We start from the raw sequence: 20483 nt of genomic DNA on the forward strand, positions 1-20483 counted from the left end.
CTGCAATCATTAATTTATAATCCAATGAACAGTTTTCAAATGGTTGGCACTTTGTGGCACTTTTAGCACACAATCAACAAACCCCCGATTTGTACCTAGAGCAGGGATGCTGGTATTCCAGAAATCCTGCCCTATCTGTTGCTGATTATCTGGATCAGGTGTGTTTAGCCAATAAGGAGCTTCAGTGGCAGGTTGGTTTTAATACATGTAGGACTCCGGCCCTCGAGGACTGACTTTAGACACTCCTGACCTAGAGCCTGCAACTGGACTTAAAAACTTGCACAGCAATGTGCAATAAAGTTAAACAAAAATCCCATGAATAACCCTGGGGAAGACTGACAGAGGCGTGGCTGCCAGTATGCGCCTACGACCCCTATGACTATCACCGTGACATTCATATGCATTCACACACCAGTGGAGCCACACTGGAGACAAGGAGGATGAAGTGTCTTGCTCAAGGACACAACGATGGTTGGCTGGCAGGAGCGAGGATCGAACTGTCAATCCTTCGATCATTGGGCAACCAGCTCAACCACCTGAGCCACTGTCGCCCAGTTGGCATGCACCTAGATATGAGAAATTTCCTCTCCACATTTGACCCATCTCCTGAGGAAGCAGTGAGCTGCAGACCCAGGCATGCTCAGGAATCATTTGGTCATCTGGACCCCACAAGATAGTGGGATGAACTTTTTCTTAACCCTTATGGGGTCCAGATGACATAGGGCTTTCATGTCTGCCACGGACACCACAAAATATTAAAAATCACTGAAAAAAAAAAAAAGTTCAGCGTGGTGTCTTGTGGGGTCCAGATGACCCCCCATCCCTACCTAAGAGAGCACAAGGGTTACATGATTTTTGATCTTCACTGGTGTCCAATGACAGATATGAAGTCTTGTCCACCTTTGGGGGGGATGACACATCAATGTAAGGAAGGGGTCATCTGGACCCCATTAGAGAGCACAGGGGTTAATGCTGAGTGTCAAGCAGGGTGGCTGGGTCCCATAATTCGAATTTTTGGTATGACTCAGCCTGAATTGGAACTTACGACCTTCTAGTCTCAGGGCGGACACTCCACCACAAGGCCAATGAGTTAGTCTCGAGCATTCAGGATGCAGAAGCCAGAAATTCTGACCTACGGGCGTTTGCATAGACGTTTCCTTGAAAGAGGCTTCCCTAAACGCGAGTTTAAGCCCAAAATGAGCATTTACACACTTTTACTTCAACTTTTTCTTTTAAGTGGTTGCTTGACCGCATGTTGCTAAGGCTAGTATGAATGTAGCTTTAGGGTGGGTCGTCTACCAAAAGGACACTGATCTTGGAAGGTCGAAAGAAAGGTATTGTAGGAGAGATGCAATCCCACCCAATTAACTGATATAAAATACATTAAAACCCCCCAAACTCAACATTTTGCAGATAAAACCTTTACACTGCTCATGAAAATCCTACTTTTTACACATGTGTATCTTTAAATCCAAAGTACTTTTGAACTTGACCCTTGACGCCATTAGATGTGGATACCTGAGGCTAATTGAAATGAGATCACCAAAGTGTTTGTCTAATGATTCTATTGATCTTGAAAACTAATTTTCTTTCAAGTGCTTATAAACTAACAAATGTGGCCCGATAATCAAAAGGGATCGCGAGACTCGGAGTCTTGATTAATGGATTTAAAGACAGATAAGTAAAAGGAGGTGTAAATAAGTGATGAGTAAAGGATGAATTGCAGGCTGAGGTGAATAACAGAGAGAGAAAGTCTTATACACTCTGTGAGGGAGTAGACTTCCTTGATTCTGCTGTATGTCACCCTGTAGTGCAGCCTCTTTTCTCCTCCAGTAAAACACTGGGATGTTTGAGGTGCCATGTATCCATGCATTATTAAAGCATGGCCTCTCAGGGTTATAAATATCCTACAAAAGAGCACCAACAAGCCAGCTATTAGATGGCTCGCTGCCTCTTCCCCAGTCATTCATTCCAACTTTAATCATTGCTGTGGTCACTTGAAACATGCATGTGGAAGCCGGTCCCTAGGCTTACAAAGCAACAAACACAACATAGGTGCATGTGGAGCACATGTATGCAGGCTAGACCTGCACATCTCACAGTGCTGGCATGCCTAAAGCTATTCATGAGCAACAAGCCTTGCTGACAGCAGTAGCCCCATTACACTGACAAGCCCAAAACATCAGAGGAGAATACACACAAACACAGACACAGTCAGTGGTCAGAGATGATGAGTGGAGAGGACAAGGAAGGAGATGGGAAAGAGGACTGGAAAGCTCAAACTTCCTTACTTGTCGGTACATCGTTATACCTATTTGTTTTCCTGTCTCTTAAGTTCAAGTTGTTGAAAGAAACGATGTGCGCTTTTATCTGAAACTACTTCTCCTCGGTTTTCTCCAACTTCTCATGTTTCTTTCAAAAGAATCATACATGTAAACAAACAGAAACACACAAAAAAGCAAAATATACCCTCTCAAGCCTTACAGGGAACATCGCCTTCTTGCAAAGGTGATGAGGAGATTTTCACGAAAACGCTTCCTCTAACTTTTAATTCATAATCCTCTTCCACAAATGGAACATTTGTTCCAGACACTGGAAATATTTTTAATGAAGCACTGCAGCTGCTCACTGATTAGGCAGATGTGTGGGTGTCTGCTAGTCCACGTGTGTGTGTTTGCTGTATGCATAGTGCATCTGATATGTTAGGGACCTGAAAATTAAGAATAATTGGCTGAAGGCTGTATAATAATTACAGGGGTTGCCTCTCTAGTAGCACACTGCTGTGATTAATATATCGCTTTGCATCCAGCTTTACTTGTGAAGTCCTTATGAGGGAGACGCTTTGGTGAGATCGCTCTCTGTGCTTTCTTCCCCTCAGTTTCTGAGCAGTTCTCTTCCTCTGAACAAGTCTTCCTCTGTCTTCACCTCATTAAAATGGAGGCAAAATGCAAAAAAGCCAGCTGCTGCAACTGGACTTAAGCAATGCTAATGATTAGGAATTTAAAAAAAAAAAAAAAAGTGTACTTTGACACTTCAAACAGGCTCAACAGCTATGATGATAAACAGTTCCACATGCAGCGACAGTGCTGGGATTTGCTCTCACTATATAACAACATCCACTGAATCCTTACCAGGTAAAATCAAGTAAAAGATCAAAATTCAGATTCACCTCTAGTTGATTTATTTCATTTTATTTATTTTTTTTGCAAAGACTTCCAATAACAGTTACTAGGGTTTTCTACAGACTCAAACTTCCTCCGACTGCAGACTTAAGTTTATGCAAAAATTGCCTATTTGTTGGAAATTCTGATTAATGTTCCCGACTTAGGCAACATACTTCTCATTTTTTTTGCATGCTGTCTTTCTTTTAAATATTTTTCTTACCTGATTGTAGCTGTGCACGGCTCCTCCAACCTGCCCGCTGCGCTGATGAGTTGCTGCAGAGATGCTGTCGCTAAGGGCGAGGGTCTGGTTGCTATGGTAGCTGGCAGAGTACTGAAGCGAAGCCTCCGGGGTGGAGTTGAGCTGCAAGGAACTCTGGGAAAGGAGAGCCGGTCCTACCAGTTGAGACGGGAGTGGTGTGTAGTTGGTTTTTGGGGTGGGGTGGGGTGGAGGGGGGAATGTTAAGTCGGTGTGTGAGAAAGAGAGAGTGAGAGATTAAGAGTGAGAAGGAGAGTGGGGGCGTGAAGGGGGGTTGAGAAACGAAGAGTGAAATGGGGAAGAGAGAAAGAGCAGCAATTTAGAGCAGATAGTGCAGCAGTGCAGCACTCTGTGAGTTGAGATGGCATACATAATTTATTAGCAGAGGAAGAGAGAAACAGAGGAACACAGAGAATGAGAGGAGGAGGAGCAGGGAGATGTAGAGAGAAGGAGAAGGAGGGCTCTGAAGAAGAAAATCGTGATGGATAGAAGTTTGAACAAGTTACACAATACCACCCCAAACGTGTTGATTCTACATCAAACAGATCTACGTTTGACTTATTTTTTCTTCACATGACAGGCAAGGTGACGGATTGAGAGGCTAATCAATTAGCATCCTCTCATTTTTCTGTCGATTAATGAGCACTGCAAGATAATAGAATTTATTTCATATTCCCTAATAGGCTAAGCACTAATAAACTTCACGATGTGAAGAAAATTTGCTTTAAACGGCGATCAGGATGCATTTAACTACATGCACATGCCTCTGGTAATTGAGTTTAAGAACCGCATGCTCCTACCACCTGATGTAGCTGCTGCTGTGTCAACAAATAATAATCCCAGAGCTCGCTGATTCCTGTGCTGTGCAGCTAAAACTGATGATCAGGACCGAGTACATCCGAGGTGCCTTTTATTGGGAAAACCTCAAAAGCATATTTAAGGGGTGATGTAGTTGTTTTCAGGAATCACTTGTAGGAGATAGTGTGTAGGTTGTATAATAATTTAAAGCATCCAGTGGTGGAGCTGAACAGATATTAAATAGGGGGAATTGATTACAAGCTTTGAGAACAACAGTGGATGGCCAGAAATTTACAAATAGAAGAACCTAAAATGTTTCTCATTATTTTTATTAATATTAAAACTGCAATTATTTCAGATGAAGTGAAGACCTCTTGGATCTTATACTGATTTTTGCCATTTTTGTGAATTTAAGTTACATTTTGTTCAATCTTGTGGTTTTACAAACATTTTTTTCTTTTTTGACATTTTTGTGACTTTTGTTTTTTTTGGCTTTTTCTATGACTTGAGGTTACATTTTGTTCAATCGATCATTTATTATTATTATTATTATTATTATTACAATTTTTATGACTATAGGTTACATGTTCAATCTTGTGATCATTATATGGTGTTTTTTGCAGTTTTTCGGATTTTCTATTACATTGTGTTGAATCCTTTAGTCATTACACTGTGTTTTTTTGGCTTTAAATTTGGCTGTATTTATTTATTTTAACATTTTTGTGACTTTAGGTTACAATTTGTTCAATCATTTGGTAATATATTCTGTTTTTTGCCTGTTTTTGGGACTTTACAGTACATTTTCTTAAATCATGTGCTTGATTTATTCTGTTTTTATTGGTATTATTATTATTAATGCTGCTTATGTGACTTTAGGTTACATTTGGTTTAATCTTGTGGTTAGTATATACCGGTTTTTGACAATTTTGTGACCTTAGGTTAGGTTTTGTTATATCTTATCTTATGGTAATTATATGCTGTTTTTTTGCCTTTTTTCTGACTAGGTTACATTTTTTTTAATGTTGTGGTCAGTATATACAGATTTTTGTGAATTTGGGTTAGATCTTTCTCTTTTTCCAGTTTTTGTGCCTTTAAATCACATTTTGCTCAGTCTTGTGGTTAGTTTATATTGATTTTTGTGACTTTAGATTTGATTTTGTTCAATCTTGTGTTTATTATATGCTGTTTTTTTGTTTTCTTTTTTACAATTTTTCTGACTAGGTTAAATTCTGTTCAATCTGGTGATTAGAACATTCTGTTTTGTGCAGATTTGCTGACATTAGGCTACATTTTGTTCAGTCTTACTACTATATCCTGTTTTTCCCATTTTTGTGACTTTAAGCTACATTAAATTGTAGGCTTAATGCAATTAATGCAATGAGACACTTGTCAGTTTAGCCCTGGACTTTGAGGCTAGCTCACTGTTAAACTTCTGAGATTCTCAAGTTGACTTTCAGACCTCACTATAACTCTGCAGCAGATCTGAGTCTACAGCGGTTCTTTGCCCGCACGGTGAATGTTTCAAAATGTGAAGATCTTTCGAACCAAAAGCAACTCAAAATATGTTTATGACCTAACATCAAAATGACACGTTTGCTCATATAGGTAGGATTATCTCATAAACCTATCGTTTGTGCTACAGGTAGGAAAATCTTCAGAGGTAGAATAGAATAAATAATTTGAGGGGCTCAAGATTTAATTAAAAAAATATTACTCTTGGTATTTTTGTAGTAGGGAGGCGTATACTGATGATTTTTTTAACCCTTTGTCAATAATGGTACTGATATTGACTTAAAAATTGCGGGACACAGTAAGGGAGGACTTCTTGCTTCCCCTCATTGCCTCCCCATATCTCCACCACTGAAATCATCCATTTACGTCATCTTTCCTTTTTTATCATTTGTATGTGTCATCAGTTTTTTTAAAGGTTTGTTTACCTATAAAAAAAAGAGAGAATAAAGGAAAATTCATCTTATACTTGCTCCTTATCTTTTCTATTGCCTCCACATTGCTCTTCCTCTCTTACCTCAGAATCTTTTCTTCCGTAAGAGTCTGTGTGCTGTGAACCCGGATCAACTCCTCTGCCTCTCGTCTTTACAAAAGACTTGCCTTTTCTCATCTGGATTCATCTCTTGCTTTTTATGAATTATTAAACAACATTTTTTGTGTTGCGCAGTACGAGCCGGAGCTCCCAAACTCATCATCACTCAAACTGTGTTTGTTACTTTGCGTGTGCTTCGTGATTCAAGCAGTTTATGTGTTTTTCTGTCAAGTGATTTGGTTAACTATAGCTACAACACCTGAAAATATGGGTAAAAAAATTACTTTTTTAGTATCTAAAGGTATTTATAGGTATAATCGATTAGGAAGTCCAGTTAGATAAATGGATAAATAAAAACATACTTTTATTAATGTATTTTTAACCCTGCATAAATGCATCCAACAGCTTTACATCATCTCTGCAAAAAAGAGCAACCTGCAGATGGATGGGTTCTCTCACTCCTTACCTCAGAACTGTTTGAAATATTTTTGAGGGATTTAGATGCTTAATTTGTTAAACTGATAATTTTCAAACAGCACATAATACCTTAAGACCAAACCATTACATAATGCATGGATCTAGATGATTATTTTCAGTAAAAGCTACAAAATATTTATATATATATTTTTTAAAGTTGCTTTTGGCATAAATTTTATAAAGTTGGGTCATTTTACAAATTGTGTTTTGAATTACAGATGTTTAGAGTGCTGCTCTTTGGAAATTTGTTAACCCTTTAACACCTAAGATGTCACTTGCTTTGACATAATCTTTTATAATTTTTTAAATCAACAAAAAGTTAAAGAACCTCAACTCTGGAGCTAAATAAAGCTCCGGTGTTAAAGGGTTAAACATAAAAAAAACTCTAAATAAGATTATTAGATAATTATACGTGTTTGCATAAAGGCTGTGAAAGCTGTCACACATGAGTTGATCTTAGCAGGTCAAAGAAGTTCAAATTTAAGCCGCTCAACATATGATTCCTATTCCACAGACCACTGATTTTAATTTGACTAAGCTCCAAATCGTTTTGATTCTAATAAATACATTGCGATACTGGATCAAAAATAAATAAACTCTTTTCTGATTTTTTTTGGAGGCTTTCACACTTAGGCACAAAAATATTTTTTTTCTGACTATGAAGGACATTGTGCATTTAGACATAAATGATCATAAATATTTGAATAGCCTCTCTGTTCTAAATGTGCTGCACGGTTAAAGATGCCTCACCAACATGTACATGTCTTACAGGAAGAAACGACAAAAGGCAAGATGATAACAGAGCTTGCACTTGTTTCATTTGCAATTGTAAGCATGCTCCGATGAAATAAACACTGTGGGGTTATAGCATTATCTTTGAACATTTATTCATGAGTTCTATTAGTCTGCGCTGACAACTCACAAACAAGCAGATCATTTTAAAGCAAATGCTTCCTGATATTTGATATTCTCACATCTTATTTGATTATTGCATGGTAATTTGCAGGGCACCCATAAATCATGCACCCACATGTACAGTACATGCAGAGGAAAAGCCGATCCGAGTTCATCTCGGTTCACACACTGGAGGGTTTGCTACATGAGAAAAGAAGCAGCGGCGTTCCATCACACATGCAACATTTGTTCTTTTGGGAAAAGGAAAATAGCTAAAACTTTTGCAAGAACAGTTAAAATTTCTCTTGTTTTTAGTCTTAGCAAAACAAACCAGAAGAAGCAAATTATGCAAATAAATAAAATGTCTTTTTGAGAATTATTAAATTAATATTTTTTTTTAATATCTATATAAGTATGCACAATTCAGTGCACATTAATTGTAAAAAAATAAAATAAAATAAATAAATTGTGCTCATTGTGCAACATGTAGAATCTCATCTTTGCACACCATCAAACAGAGCCCAAGTTTTGAAAATGCCAGCCATTACAGCAATATCAGCCATCAAAAAGGTCAGCACACAATAAGTGAAATGGGAATGCAGTGTTCCAAAACCAATGACCTGAACAGAAAATGCCAAAGACCTCATACAGTACAGTCTGCCTCTCAATCATCTCTGGAATTTGTTTATCAACACCCAAAGTTCATCGAATAGAGAAGTTGCCACAAAGAAAAGAAAAAAAAGAAAAAACTTTAGGAGTTTTTCTTTATTTTATTCTGTGCTATTTTATTGTCCTCTCAAAAGCTAAGCAACACTAATGATCCATCTGCTGAGATTAAAATGAAGAAAGGCACTTACGTTCTCCGCTGTCGAGTATTCCTGATTCCTGAAGGGAACGAATGCAGGAGTCCACCAGCTCCAAACCTGTGGTCAGCTCATCCTCGATATCCTTCTGTCCATCTGCTGCGAGGAAGAATCAGAACAAAGAAGGATATTTATCACCTTTGCATGTCTATATACTGAATTTAGGCTGGAAAATGAAAATGTACCCTGAACGTCTAAATGTGTGCACACATGCAGAACATTTTAGCCTGGGTAAGTCTTTTTAGGGGCACCAAGTCACATTTTCATCCATTCAATATGCAGGTACATGGATATGAATTCCACATATCTAATAGCATTGTCTTTGTTCCCATAAGGTCAAGCTGAAAAGGGTGTTTAGTGTTGGCATGAATCTATCAACAATAGGACTGTCTTAGCAGTCACTTTTCCAATAGAACCATAAAAACATGAAATGTTTTACATGCACTTTTAAATTCTAAGAAGGCTGCAGGGATAAAAACAACAGCGCATGAGTAGACTGAAGTATTCACAGTGTGAATATTCTTGCAGAATTTTACCTTGAGAGTTCCAGCGAAATTGGTCATCTGTTGAACTGGAAGAAAAAAAACATAGAATTAATATTCATACAACCTGAACAATAACATTGAAAAACTAAATTTTCTGACATGTTACATAAAAATGTATGTCATGAAAATGTATTTTTAGGAACAGAATGACATAATTATATAAAATCCACTTTTCCCCACACTCTTTTAAGCAGCAAACCTGTCAACGCGACTTGGTTTTATTTGATTCTTAATTTATATGATGTGTGTTTACTACTGCAAAAATGTCTCTTTATGACTATGAGTACTAATAGTGTAAAAAAATGGCACCATCACTTTACATCTCTGCTCAGTTTTCGTTATTTCTAATCATTGTATTACTTAACTTTTAAAAATGAGTTTGATATAGATGTGTTTAGTAATTGGTTTGGTGTATTATTACATAATTAAAGCTCAAAAGGAAAAAAATCAACTCAAATTAATTTATATAGTAATACTAATTTATAATAATGTAAAAACAGAAACAGTATTTTTGTGCCAGGATAGTTGTTTAACAGTAGTGCATTGCCAATCTGTGACAATTATTTTATTATTAAGGCTACAGTGAAAAATACATTTTTACTGTATGTTTTAAGACTTGAGACATGACTTGAAATGGAATGCAAAGACATTGGACTAGCAAAACAGAAAGTATCAGTAGGGCTGGGTATCAGTTATAATTTCCCTAAATGATCCAATTCACAAGAGCCTAGATCAATTTGATTCTGATCTTTTTAGATTCTTTAAATTCTTGAATTCAATTTTGAGTTTATATATTTAGACATAATTATTTAGAAATACAATAATAATCTACTATATATGTACATATATTTATATAAATCTGATACAGTTCACATACTGTAAAATGTATTACTGAAATTGTAATGAGATTGTTAATTGCATACAGTATTACATGGAGTCTCAAAAGGAGAAGCTCTAGCAAAAATTTTCCGATCGTTAACATTGTAAACATTGTTCTGCTTCTCCTGAAGGGCGTTTCAGTATAAGTATAAAGTATAGACAAGAAAGTATGATTGTTAATATTTCCTTAAAAGAGTTTGGAAAATTCCCACCTGTGAGTTTATAAAGATGTTCATTTAGTCAGCAAAGTATGTGTAGGTTGACAGAGCGTTAGCATTAGCCATCCTATGGGAAATTCCATTAAACGTTAGCATCAAGCTAGCAGACTAGCTTCATGGGCTAAATTGATTTTTATTTTTATGAATCAATTTTAGATCTGTTAAGATTAAATCGATTCAAATTGATTAATCGATTTTATCAACCTTCAAACCAAGGTCATTGACCATCAATAAACAACTTTTTTCACTGGGTTTAAGTCTTTTTGAGCTTGAAAGGTCCTTTTTTTTTACTTATCTTTTATAGTATGGACGGAGGTTGGCCTGTTTTGTGGTTTACAGACAAATGAAGACAAGAATTACAAGACACACACACACAGACCCCCTCCTGTAAGGTTAAACACAGATGCACCTGCCATGCTGCCACCTGACCAGTATGGACAATGAAAGAATAAGCCCCAAAACAATACTGGCACCTTTTTCCACAACAATCAGTTCCACTTGTCAGGTGTAATCTTTGTGACAGCATGTTAGCAGCTTATGTTTTTATTGTGTCAACTCTGCTGAAGGCTGTCAGGCTCGAAAGGTTCGTACAGCTGCATGGGAGTTTAACCTGAAGCTGGCTTTTTTTCAGGGGCAACTGTGTCATCTTTAACGTCTATATGTCTACATTGTCGTTGGAAATATTGATTTCAGACCTATTTGTTGAACATAAAAAGGTCATTAGTGTCTAGGTACTCATCACTTTAGTTCTGTCTTTTGACAAGAAGTAAATTAGGATAAAATTGGAGCAAAAAATCCAGGTAAAATTGGAAAAATTCATCTATTTTTTAATTATCGTGACTTCTCACTTATTAATTTTTTTTTTGGACATCCAGTTTAGTTTTATCAAATATGCTTGATTTATTAGCTATCGTCCAATTTTAATATAGCTGTGCAATGATAAATGTTATGTAATGAACTAAAATAAAAATGTGAAGAAGAATGGGTCAAGGTTGATCAAAGCTGCTCAATCATGGGTTCCTAATGCAGCAGCTTGACTTGAGCTTTTTAAAAAAAAATAATTAAAAAAAAAGTTTTTTGTCCTTTACTTTTAATTTTATACAGAGCACCTAAGGGGACATATAATGCACACAAGAAATGAAGTGGTCATTTGCACACATACTTTCTCGTGTGCATGAGAAATTATCTATGGTGCTCACTTGATATTTTTTTGTGGGTACAAGAAGTTATTTTTATTTATTTATTTTTTACTTAATGTAATGATAATAGCGAAAATGTGAACATCAATAAACTTATCAGTACTTCACCACTTTATAGAAAATATAGCATTCTTTGTTTCTGGAGGGGAATTGCAAAAATTGTTATTGCATTCTGTCATTTAAGCTTAAAATGCAAAAACAGAGACATTTCCAATTATGTAGTAATTAGAATTAGCGTTTTACACAGATAAAATATGTTTGGATTTGTGGATGTACACACATCATTTGATGTAACTAATTATACAGGATTTGCGTGGTATAAAAGAAAACAGCTTCAAACTTTTATAGCTTTGCAATGATTTTAGAAAAAAAAACACTTTTCTTTAAGAATTTACTTCAATTCATCACTTTAGATTTGCAAGGCCATTCTCAGACAGTATTACTAATTGGATTTTATGAAATAACACAAGAAAATCTTCCTATGGAGGGAAAACAAGGATATGAAAAAATGTTTTCATAGTTTACATGAATAGAAAAATTACAAAAAGAAGCATATTAATATGCAAAAAACTCAGAACAAGTGCTTGTGTTATGCAGTATTGATCTCCTTGTAAATGCCAGATAATCTCTTTAAAAAGCTCACAGAAAAAAGCAACTTCACCTTTTTTTTTATTATTATTATCTCTTTGTTGTCATATAAGAGAATTTTTGCAATACATGCACTGAAACACACAGACATTCTTTCAATTGCTGTTAATAAATTGGTGAATGAAAATGCAAAAAGAGATAAAAGACAAATATTGAGCTGCATGGGGGATAATCAATGCGGGATGATACTTTGAGATTCATTCATTGAATTTTATCTGCACCATCTGTCAGTCTGGGACAATTACTGCTTCAGCATTTGTGCCATTTTAACAGCAAAACTGTAACTGACACATGAACGGATGACCCTAAAAATACCAGATAAAGCCAGATCGTACAGTACCGGACTGCTCAGTGGAAATGAGGCTTTAATAAAAGTGTCTGAAATACATTGTATACCCATTATTATTTAACTCTTTAAAACAATAAATAATGAAATTGTCAAAAGACGTTTGAGCGCTGGTGACAGAACTATTTCAATTAACAGTAAAGTTAGTGAGCAAATAATTCAGTTTTCCCAGATTAGGTGGTTTTCCACCCAAATGAGAGGTTTTGATTCTGACACTATAAATAAAAAAAGAAATTGGGTCAAGTGGACATAATTTGGGCAGGTTTGAGATTAGTTTGGCAGATTTTAGTTCCTTATTAAAATATGTTTCAACCTGGGACACGATGTCAGGTGAGGCAGTGCTTCACCTCCCTGACCTGCCTACTAAAAATAATATAAAGATGTGTCCACAGCTCCATAAATACAATTTTTATTTTTGATCATAATCATATTTTTTGGTGGTCATTTTTGCAAATTTTCTTGTAGTTTCGGCGAAGGTTGCAAGGTCCACCAGCAATTCATGTTGGTTATTAAAACATTTGGATTCTTGAAATTGATTCTGTAAACTAGTGGATCAATTAAGATGTTATTTGACATCTTAACCAAGATAAAGATTAAGAAAACAAAAATTAATATAACCACTGCAGAAGGTCCCATTTTATTTTTTCTATATTTTTTTCAAGTTGAAAAATGTTATTCTTTTCTTTTTTCTTTTAAAGCTGAATTACTGCTTTGTATTTTTCTACAAAGTATATGAATTCAAGGTAAATAATACCAATTTCTTAAAATAGTTTAAGAAATGTCCCTTAATTATAGAGTACAAAACTGTTTTTTTTACAAGTAATTTGAAACCTGGCCATAATGTTAGAATTTTTCAATTGAGTGACATTGATAAATCCATGAAGAATCCAAAGAACCAGAATCTGAAGAGCTGAGCCGCCATATTTGTGAAGGTAAAGCAGTAAACCATAACTCCATAAAATGCTGAAATATTAGGTTTCAGTGCAAGTTACAGTGGCAGAGCCAAAGGCGCACGAGAGGAAGGAAACTTTGCATAAGATAGAGTTGATGGACATGTGGAGGAGATTTAATAAGAGGAGCATTTTCAATAAAATTGCACACTCCCAGCATGAAAGGCTGCAACGGTACACACTGGAAGGTTGTGTTGAGCTTTTAAAACGCAGTATTCATGAGAGGTTTAAATTCTGTTGTATGTAAACTCGCCTTTTGTTCCCAAAGAAATCCACATACATGTACTAAAATAACCCCAATAGACAAATTAAGCAACTGTTTATTTATTATTAAGATATGTATGTCAAAGACAAGAATAAAGTACTTAAAAAAAGTTTAAAACTTGCTTTTAAAGATTTTATTTCATGATCAAATATGAAAAAAGAAAGTTATTGATCAGATCTGTGCTCAGCTTTGCTTTAGGCTACTGGAAATTCTTATTTTCAGTGTTTTCTAAACCATCTAAGCATTGATTCCACCAGCCACATTCTTCACGAATCATTAGTCCACAGCTTTTATGATTTATCAAACTCCTGACTTTGAAGGGGGACCACAAAAGGTTTTGCTCAAATCCTCCAGCTGCCGCTCCTCCAAAGGCTGCACCGATGAGGAGTGCTTGCACGTCGGGATGAAGCTGTCAGCGTGTTCAAGTGTTTAAACTCAGTGAGCGCGTGCACACCCACCGCTTGCTTTCTCATAAGAATGTACATTAAAGCAGTAACTCCACAGGCAGGCCGTTCAGCTGCTGCTTTGACCTGTGAGCACAGTTTGGTTACTTGCAAATTAACACTTTTTTTGCACAATTCACTAATAAAATTTGGAAATCCAAATATATTGTATGTTTAGACAGAATTTAACTGTCAAAAAGTCTGCTGCAGCATTCTTAGAATTTGGAGAGAATTGGCATAATGTTCAAATATAATTAAACCAGTTTGACAGATTTTCATTGAATTTGTCTGCAGGAACTTAATGGAATATGTTTCAATTGAATAGAACTTCAAATCTAATTCGTTTAAAAACATTTCTTAAAATAACTGACTCCTGCACAAAATAGCATTAACTCGTGCAATATTGTATTGATTGAATACCAAGCCAATGTATGTTTCAGGCCTTTATTTTTTACTTTTTTGCTTTCATGTCTGTATTTGCAGCCAATTCCATGAAAAACAAATACTCCATTCTTCACTTAAATCTAATTGCAACCATGATATTTTTAATTATATATTTTGTAATGACTTGCATGATGTGGACTTTTTTTTTTCTTATGTCATAAAAAAGACATAAACATTGAAGAAGTACAATACACAGAAATAATTAAAGTATTTCACTACTTATGTGAGCAACTGTAAAATGGTTGCAGCAACTCCATTTTGGAATTGTCAACTATTTGCCAATTAGCATTCTTTCACTGGCTTTGGAGGATTGCTGGGAGGAGGATGGCAAAGCCTAGAAATAAACTGCAAAAGTTAAAATAAAGGTCAGTGCTCCTTGCACCCCATGACGTTTGATTTCCTTGAAAACCATTCAGCTGAATCAGCAAACTTTCTGTTTACTGAAAAGGTTAAACAATTGTGGAAGAGTTCCAAAAGTTGTTGAAATGTTTAAAAAAAAAAAGTTTGTGTTGGTATGTTTCTTTTTTTCTACAGCTTTGAAGAAGACATTTGACGATGTTAATCTTCAAATTCTTGAACTTTGAGGTTTTAATTTTAAATATTTAAATTTCCTGTTTAGCTCAGAAACAGTGTGGTTTCCTTTATTTTATAAATCCTCTGAATCTCTTTAGGAGTTACAAGGTTGCTGGAGCCTATCCTTGCTACTTCTAGGTCAGGGGTGTGGGGGCAAAATCTAAAACACACTTTAGGTTGTGGTCCGAAAAAGATAAAAATGTATTGAATTAAATTAAACTTTTAAAACTTTAAACGTAACTTTTTAACTTAGCTATGAATAAAAACAGGCAGGAATTTTACTCCAGAATAAATCAACTTAAAACTTAAATAACTTCCAATATGTTACTCTCCATAAAATGTTAAAATGGATCCGGCCCCTGGGCCTTGACTTGACACGTGTTCTAGGTGAAGGTGGGGCTAGATTGTTCGCCAATACATAGCATTAGAACACTAGACATAAAATATTCTGTATTCATTTTTGGAGAGGAACCACACATAACATGTACTGTATGTTAAAGTGTCCTGGTCTGACACTGCGTGGGTGCATGGATACTAAAAGAGCAACCGAAGTGTAAAATTGGGTCATTTTCTGTATAGACTAAAGACAGAGTTTCTTCCACTTCTAGCTGTCACAACAAGATCTTGCATCAGTATCTTAGCATCAACATCATTTTGTGGTCAAATAAAAAATTTAAGGTCAGCAGAATTAATCAAGACGTGGCACTAGGGGGTGAGTGTTTAATTAGAGGATGCTTACAGACACTATTGGCTGCCAACTTAATGGAAAAAACACATTTAAGCATCAATCTGGAGTACATTAAAAAAAAAAAATCAGTAAATGTATTCAGAATATGACCTTCGCAATTCTCAAGGGCTGAACTTCATATTCGTCAGAAAGAGAGTTGGCAAAAATAACTTTGAAATGGTAATCAAAAAGTATATTTGATATATTTAATCAATTCTATCCCTAAAAACAATGATATAATGGCTAAGACACATGCAGTAAAGTTCAATACAAATACTGCTTGTGATCATATTTGGACTTGTGTAACAAAAGCGTTGAACTCTTTCCTTCGAGGTTCAGCAAACTGTTCAAAAGCAAAAAAAAAAGAAAAACTCACAGTAAACCTTGACACACCAGTTACGCTCTGTTCCCAAGAGGGAAGCTATCCTTCCACCCACTGAGACCATTACTGAAGAAAGTCTTTATCTCCTTCAGATTGGAGGCAAACCTCTGGCTCACTGGGTCGTGCAGAAGCTGATACTAGAACTTTCAGTGGTGTGCAACAGATTCCTTTTAGTGAGGATATGCCAGCAAATACATTTTTGATGAATTTAATATATATAGCATAGATAGACAACTAATCACTGAAAACGCTTTGTTACTGTCAGATTGTGTGACTTTACAAAAAGAATGTGTCAAGGCGGAAAAAAAGCCTTTTTGTTCTATACAGGAAGTGACGGGTGTGTGTCTGTGACAGTATTTGCATTTGTGTGTGCGTAACGGAGAAATATTTGAAAATGTGTTACAAAGTGGTGAAAACATTGTAAAAATAAAGAATAAGTCAAGAATATTTCAGCTGAATAGAAAACATGTTTTTTTTTTCTGAAGCGGATGGTTGAATACATAACTTCTGAGCTATACGTGCAGATCTGCATATGTGTGTTTGTGAGAGTACATGTGTGCGACAGTTTTCTTTCCTAGAAAATGGTCTTTTGTGATCACAACAAAGCTGAGGACAAAGTTTTTGTGGCGGTGACAGCACAGTGACAGTCCAACAGTTGGAGGAAGACAAAAGAGGAAGCCTTAAATAACTTCTGATGCTTGAGTTCTGACAGCTTTCACAAAGCCTCATTTCTAAAAAACATAACTAACAATGGAACGAGGTATTGACAACTCAAATAAATAAAGAATTCATTTGTGAGTAAATAAATAATTACGTCTGCTACTTTATGAAAACTTTCATTGTTTTTAAGAGTATACAGTATTCCCAGAAACTGTAGACTTAAAAAAATAAAAAAAAGTTTGTAGAAAATTGGATCTTAGTCTACTTGTAACAAGTCAATCAATTTCTTTCTATGTGGCATAACTGTGTTTTAAAAACACGTATTTAGACTTTTTTATATTAATTAGTGGGCATATCTGTTTAAGAAAGTGGAAAAACGTCAAGTTTCACCAGATAAGATTCACAATCTATGTTTAAAACGGCTAAGAAAACCCTTATGACCCAGCATTTTAGCGGCCTTTAAACGCATCACTCATGAACGACTCTTGGAGATGTGAGATGAGTTTTACTCCAGATTTGTACGTAACTGAGGTTTTGTGTGTGTAACAAGCAATTCATGCATATTTTTTAAAGATTTGCATGTGTAATTAGTGTCAAGATGTTGTCATTTTAATTTGTGGATGTATAAATTGTATTTTATATTTTTTGGTTTTATTATGTAAACTTTGTACTTATGCACATAATGTATTATATGGGTTACAAATCAAGAATTACACACACACAAATTAAGAATATGCACGTACAGATCCGAAAAATAATCTTTCCATGTTGTTTCCATGTTGGTGCCAAAATCACGGTTGTGTCTGAGTTGATTCACAACTCACTACTTAATGCAATATATAGTGAGATTACCATTTTTTTCGTGTTGTCAGAATCTACTTTTCCAAAATTCAGTGCCACAGAATCTCTTCTTTATTTTACACACACATATATGTATTTTTCTGTCTATTTTATTTTCTTATTGGCTGGAGAGCACCTGATTTTTCATTGTATCACAAGCTCCCTGTGCAGCAATGACAATAAAAGTATTCTGATTCTGATCTGACTCGATTGGCAAAAATAGACCACAATGCATTGCGTTTGAATGATTTGTCATGTGAAAGAATATATTTTAACTCATTTTTTTGTGAACCGGCTTAGTTTTCAACTTCAAAACACAGTGGGGTCATAAATAGTATTTGTATAATGTTCATTTTTATTAGTTTTTTATTGTAAATCTGTGACATCACCAAAGTAATGAACAGGGTGTTAAAATTGTCCAGGCAACTAGATATTAATGCACTATCTATAGTTAGGGATCAGGGTAGAAATATAAACATATCCTATACTTCACCTGAATCAGAAGTCCAAATACAGGTTGTGGTTTTATACACCACATAATTCAGAATTAAGCCAGATTTAACACTCTTTTTTATACAAGACTATTAGTAGAAATACTTATTAATATCAATTGGTAATTCAATGAGTGATAATTCAATGATTGATCCATTCACAGTCCTTTCAAAAACTATTTTATGGTAAAAGAATCTCCGGTTTGGCTTTTGTTTTTTACATGTACTTGTTCTCTGAAGCAGGTTTTGAAATTGATACTTAAAGGATGTAAAAAAAAAAGTGAAACATCAAACTATTTTTGTATTATTATTAACATTGTTGTTTTTGCCTGTACAAGATAGAGAAAGTGTCAAAAAATAAAAATAATATAAACCATCACACAAGTAAATTAAGTTTGGACCGGGAAATCTGTAGAAATATACGGCATGTACTATTTGCCATAGATTACTTAAAAAATGCTTGGAAATAAAAAAACAGTAACAGTACTTATTTTAATTTAAATTCTGAAAAACCAAACATTTGTACAAAATATATATATATATATAAAATAAAACAAAAATAATAGCGCTGTAAATTTTCCTCATTTTCACCTTGTGAAGACATTTCTATGCAATTATAACAAATAAACTGGTAATATATTTACTGACCGGGGTAGTGTTGAGGTTGAGCACATTTTGTGGAAACTTAATTTTAGAGCAGAAATCCTCATGCATGGGTCTATGGCTTTTTGAGTTAATGCTGATTTTGTTCAACAGGACTAAAATAAAAATAATAATAATGGATTGGATTTCTCTTTGCTTTTAGGCGCTTAAAGCTCTTACAATGCGTGCCCATTATTCCTTCACTCCTCATTCATACTTGGTGATGGTAGGGCTACTGATGTAGCCACAGCTGCCCTGCATGGGACAGTCAGCCAGAACGCGCCTAAGACCCCTCTGACCATCACCGGGACATTCATACGCATTCACACACCAGTGGAGCCACACTGGAGGCAGGGAGGGTGAAGTGTCTTGCCCAAGGACACAACAACAGCTGGCTGGAGGAAGTGGGGATCGAACCGCCAATTCTTCAATCACTGGCGGACCTGCTCAACCACCGTTCTTGATAAAAGTACTTTAGAATATCTAATATACTAAATATACTTCAGTACATTTATTATTAGTATAAACTACTAATACTCCAAAAAACATTTTTTGATAAAAGAGGATGTGGTTCGGCTAGACTAAAGTATATTTATATGACCTTTTAATCAATACCAATAAAAAGTATTACTAAAGTTACATATAAATGTCATGAAAAGTGAAAAAGATCTGACATAATGAGTAAAAAAAAATGTAACTCACAAACGAAGGAGTTTGACCTTCTCATTGAATTAAATTGATTCCAAATGTAAAACTTGCTAACAACAAAGCTGAGTAGTGTTTAGTCAAAAACTTTATTTAAATAAATGAAAGTTCAAATAGATATTGGACGCAATTAGAACCAAACATCCATTTTATAAAACTAATCTGGTCAACACATTGTATTATTTATTTATTTTCCCTAAAAGTAAGGTTTGGTTGAAGTAAGTTTCATAAATCTAGCATCTTCATTCTGACATGTCAATTTTACAGAATCATGACACACTATTATTGAATGTTCTGCTTCTTTAAACATTTTTTTTTTTACCTCTTTTATCCTCATCGGCACAAAGTGTTCCTTTAATCAAATGAAAGAGGGTACAGCTTGTTCAACACACGTTCAGGCAATATTTCTTGAACACAATATGCAAAGTAAGTCTGCTTGCTTCCATCTGGGAAGCTAAATAAAATGGCATATTTTGCAAACTATTACGTTCTATGAAATGCACGTGCACACAGACACACAAAGTCAAAGCAAGTTTAAGGAGACTACTTGTACCTTGTCCAAAACAAAAATGAATTTTAGAAAATTAAACTTGTTTTTAAACATATTTTGACATCTTAACACAATTGCAATTTCTTTAGCAACATAGTATATTTAAACACATTTCATTCTTTGTTTTTTTTCATTGTAAAGTCATAACTTTCTATACATAGAATAATTCCACAATACATGATAAAGTTAAAATGAATGTGTCCATGCTCTACTACTCAGAAAGCATTACGATGGTCTGTGCATGATTGCAAAGGGGTACCTTCATATATCTCCCACGCACGCACTCATACATTCATTACATGTGAAGGTATTCATGCATGCTTGAGACTGATTGATGGAAAGAATCCAGTGTGACAGAGTGGTTCCCTGGGGTTGGAGATGTATTTAGCTGGTGGAAGATGAGCGAACTGGTCAGACTATCACACCATATCAGGGCGTTCAGTTGGCAAACGACGCTGCAGCTTCATCTTTGGCTTGGAGACC

General features: G+C 35.2%; 1 protein-coding gene across 5 annotated transcripts in view; it reads right to left on the minus strand.

Annotated features, from left to right (window-relative positions):
• ctnnd2a (catenin (cadherin-associated protein), delta 2a) overlaps nucleotides 1–20483 on the minus strand; it is a 301632-nt gene that overhangs the window by 159630 nt on the left and 121519 nt on the right. For 4 of the 5 annotated variants that reach the window (XM_036217369.1, XM_024279706.2, XM_024279705.2 and 1 more), the window contains exons 4-6: nucleotides 9030–9064; nucleotides 8488–8592; nucleotides 3385–3557 (exon numbers count right to left, since the gene is read on the minus strand). In XM_036217369.1, coding sequence (XP_036073262.1) covers nucleotides 3385–3557; nucleotides 8488–8592; nucleotides 9030–9064 — 313 coding nt within the window. The remainder of the gene's footprint in view (nucleotides 1–3384; nucleotides 3558–8487; nucleotides 8593–9029; nucleotides 9065–20483) is intronic. The other variant, XM_024279704.2, reaches the window with a different exon arrangement.

This window comes from Oryzias melastigma, linkage group LG20 (assembly GCF_002922805.2).
Source record: "Oryzias melastigma strain HK-1 linkage group LG20, ASM292280v2, whole genome shotgun sequence".
Lineage (NCBI taxonomy): Eukaryota > Metazoa > Chordata > Actinopteri > Beloniformes > Adrianichthyidae > Oryzias > Oryzias melastigma.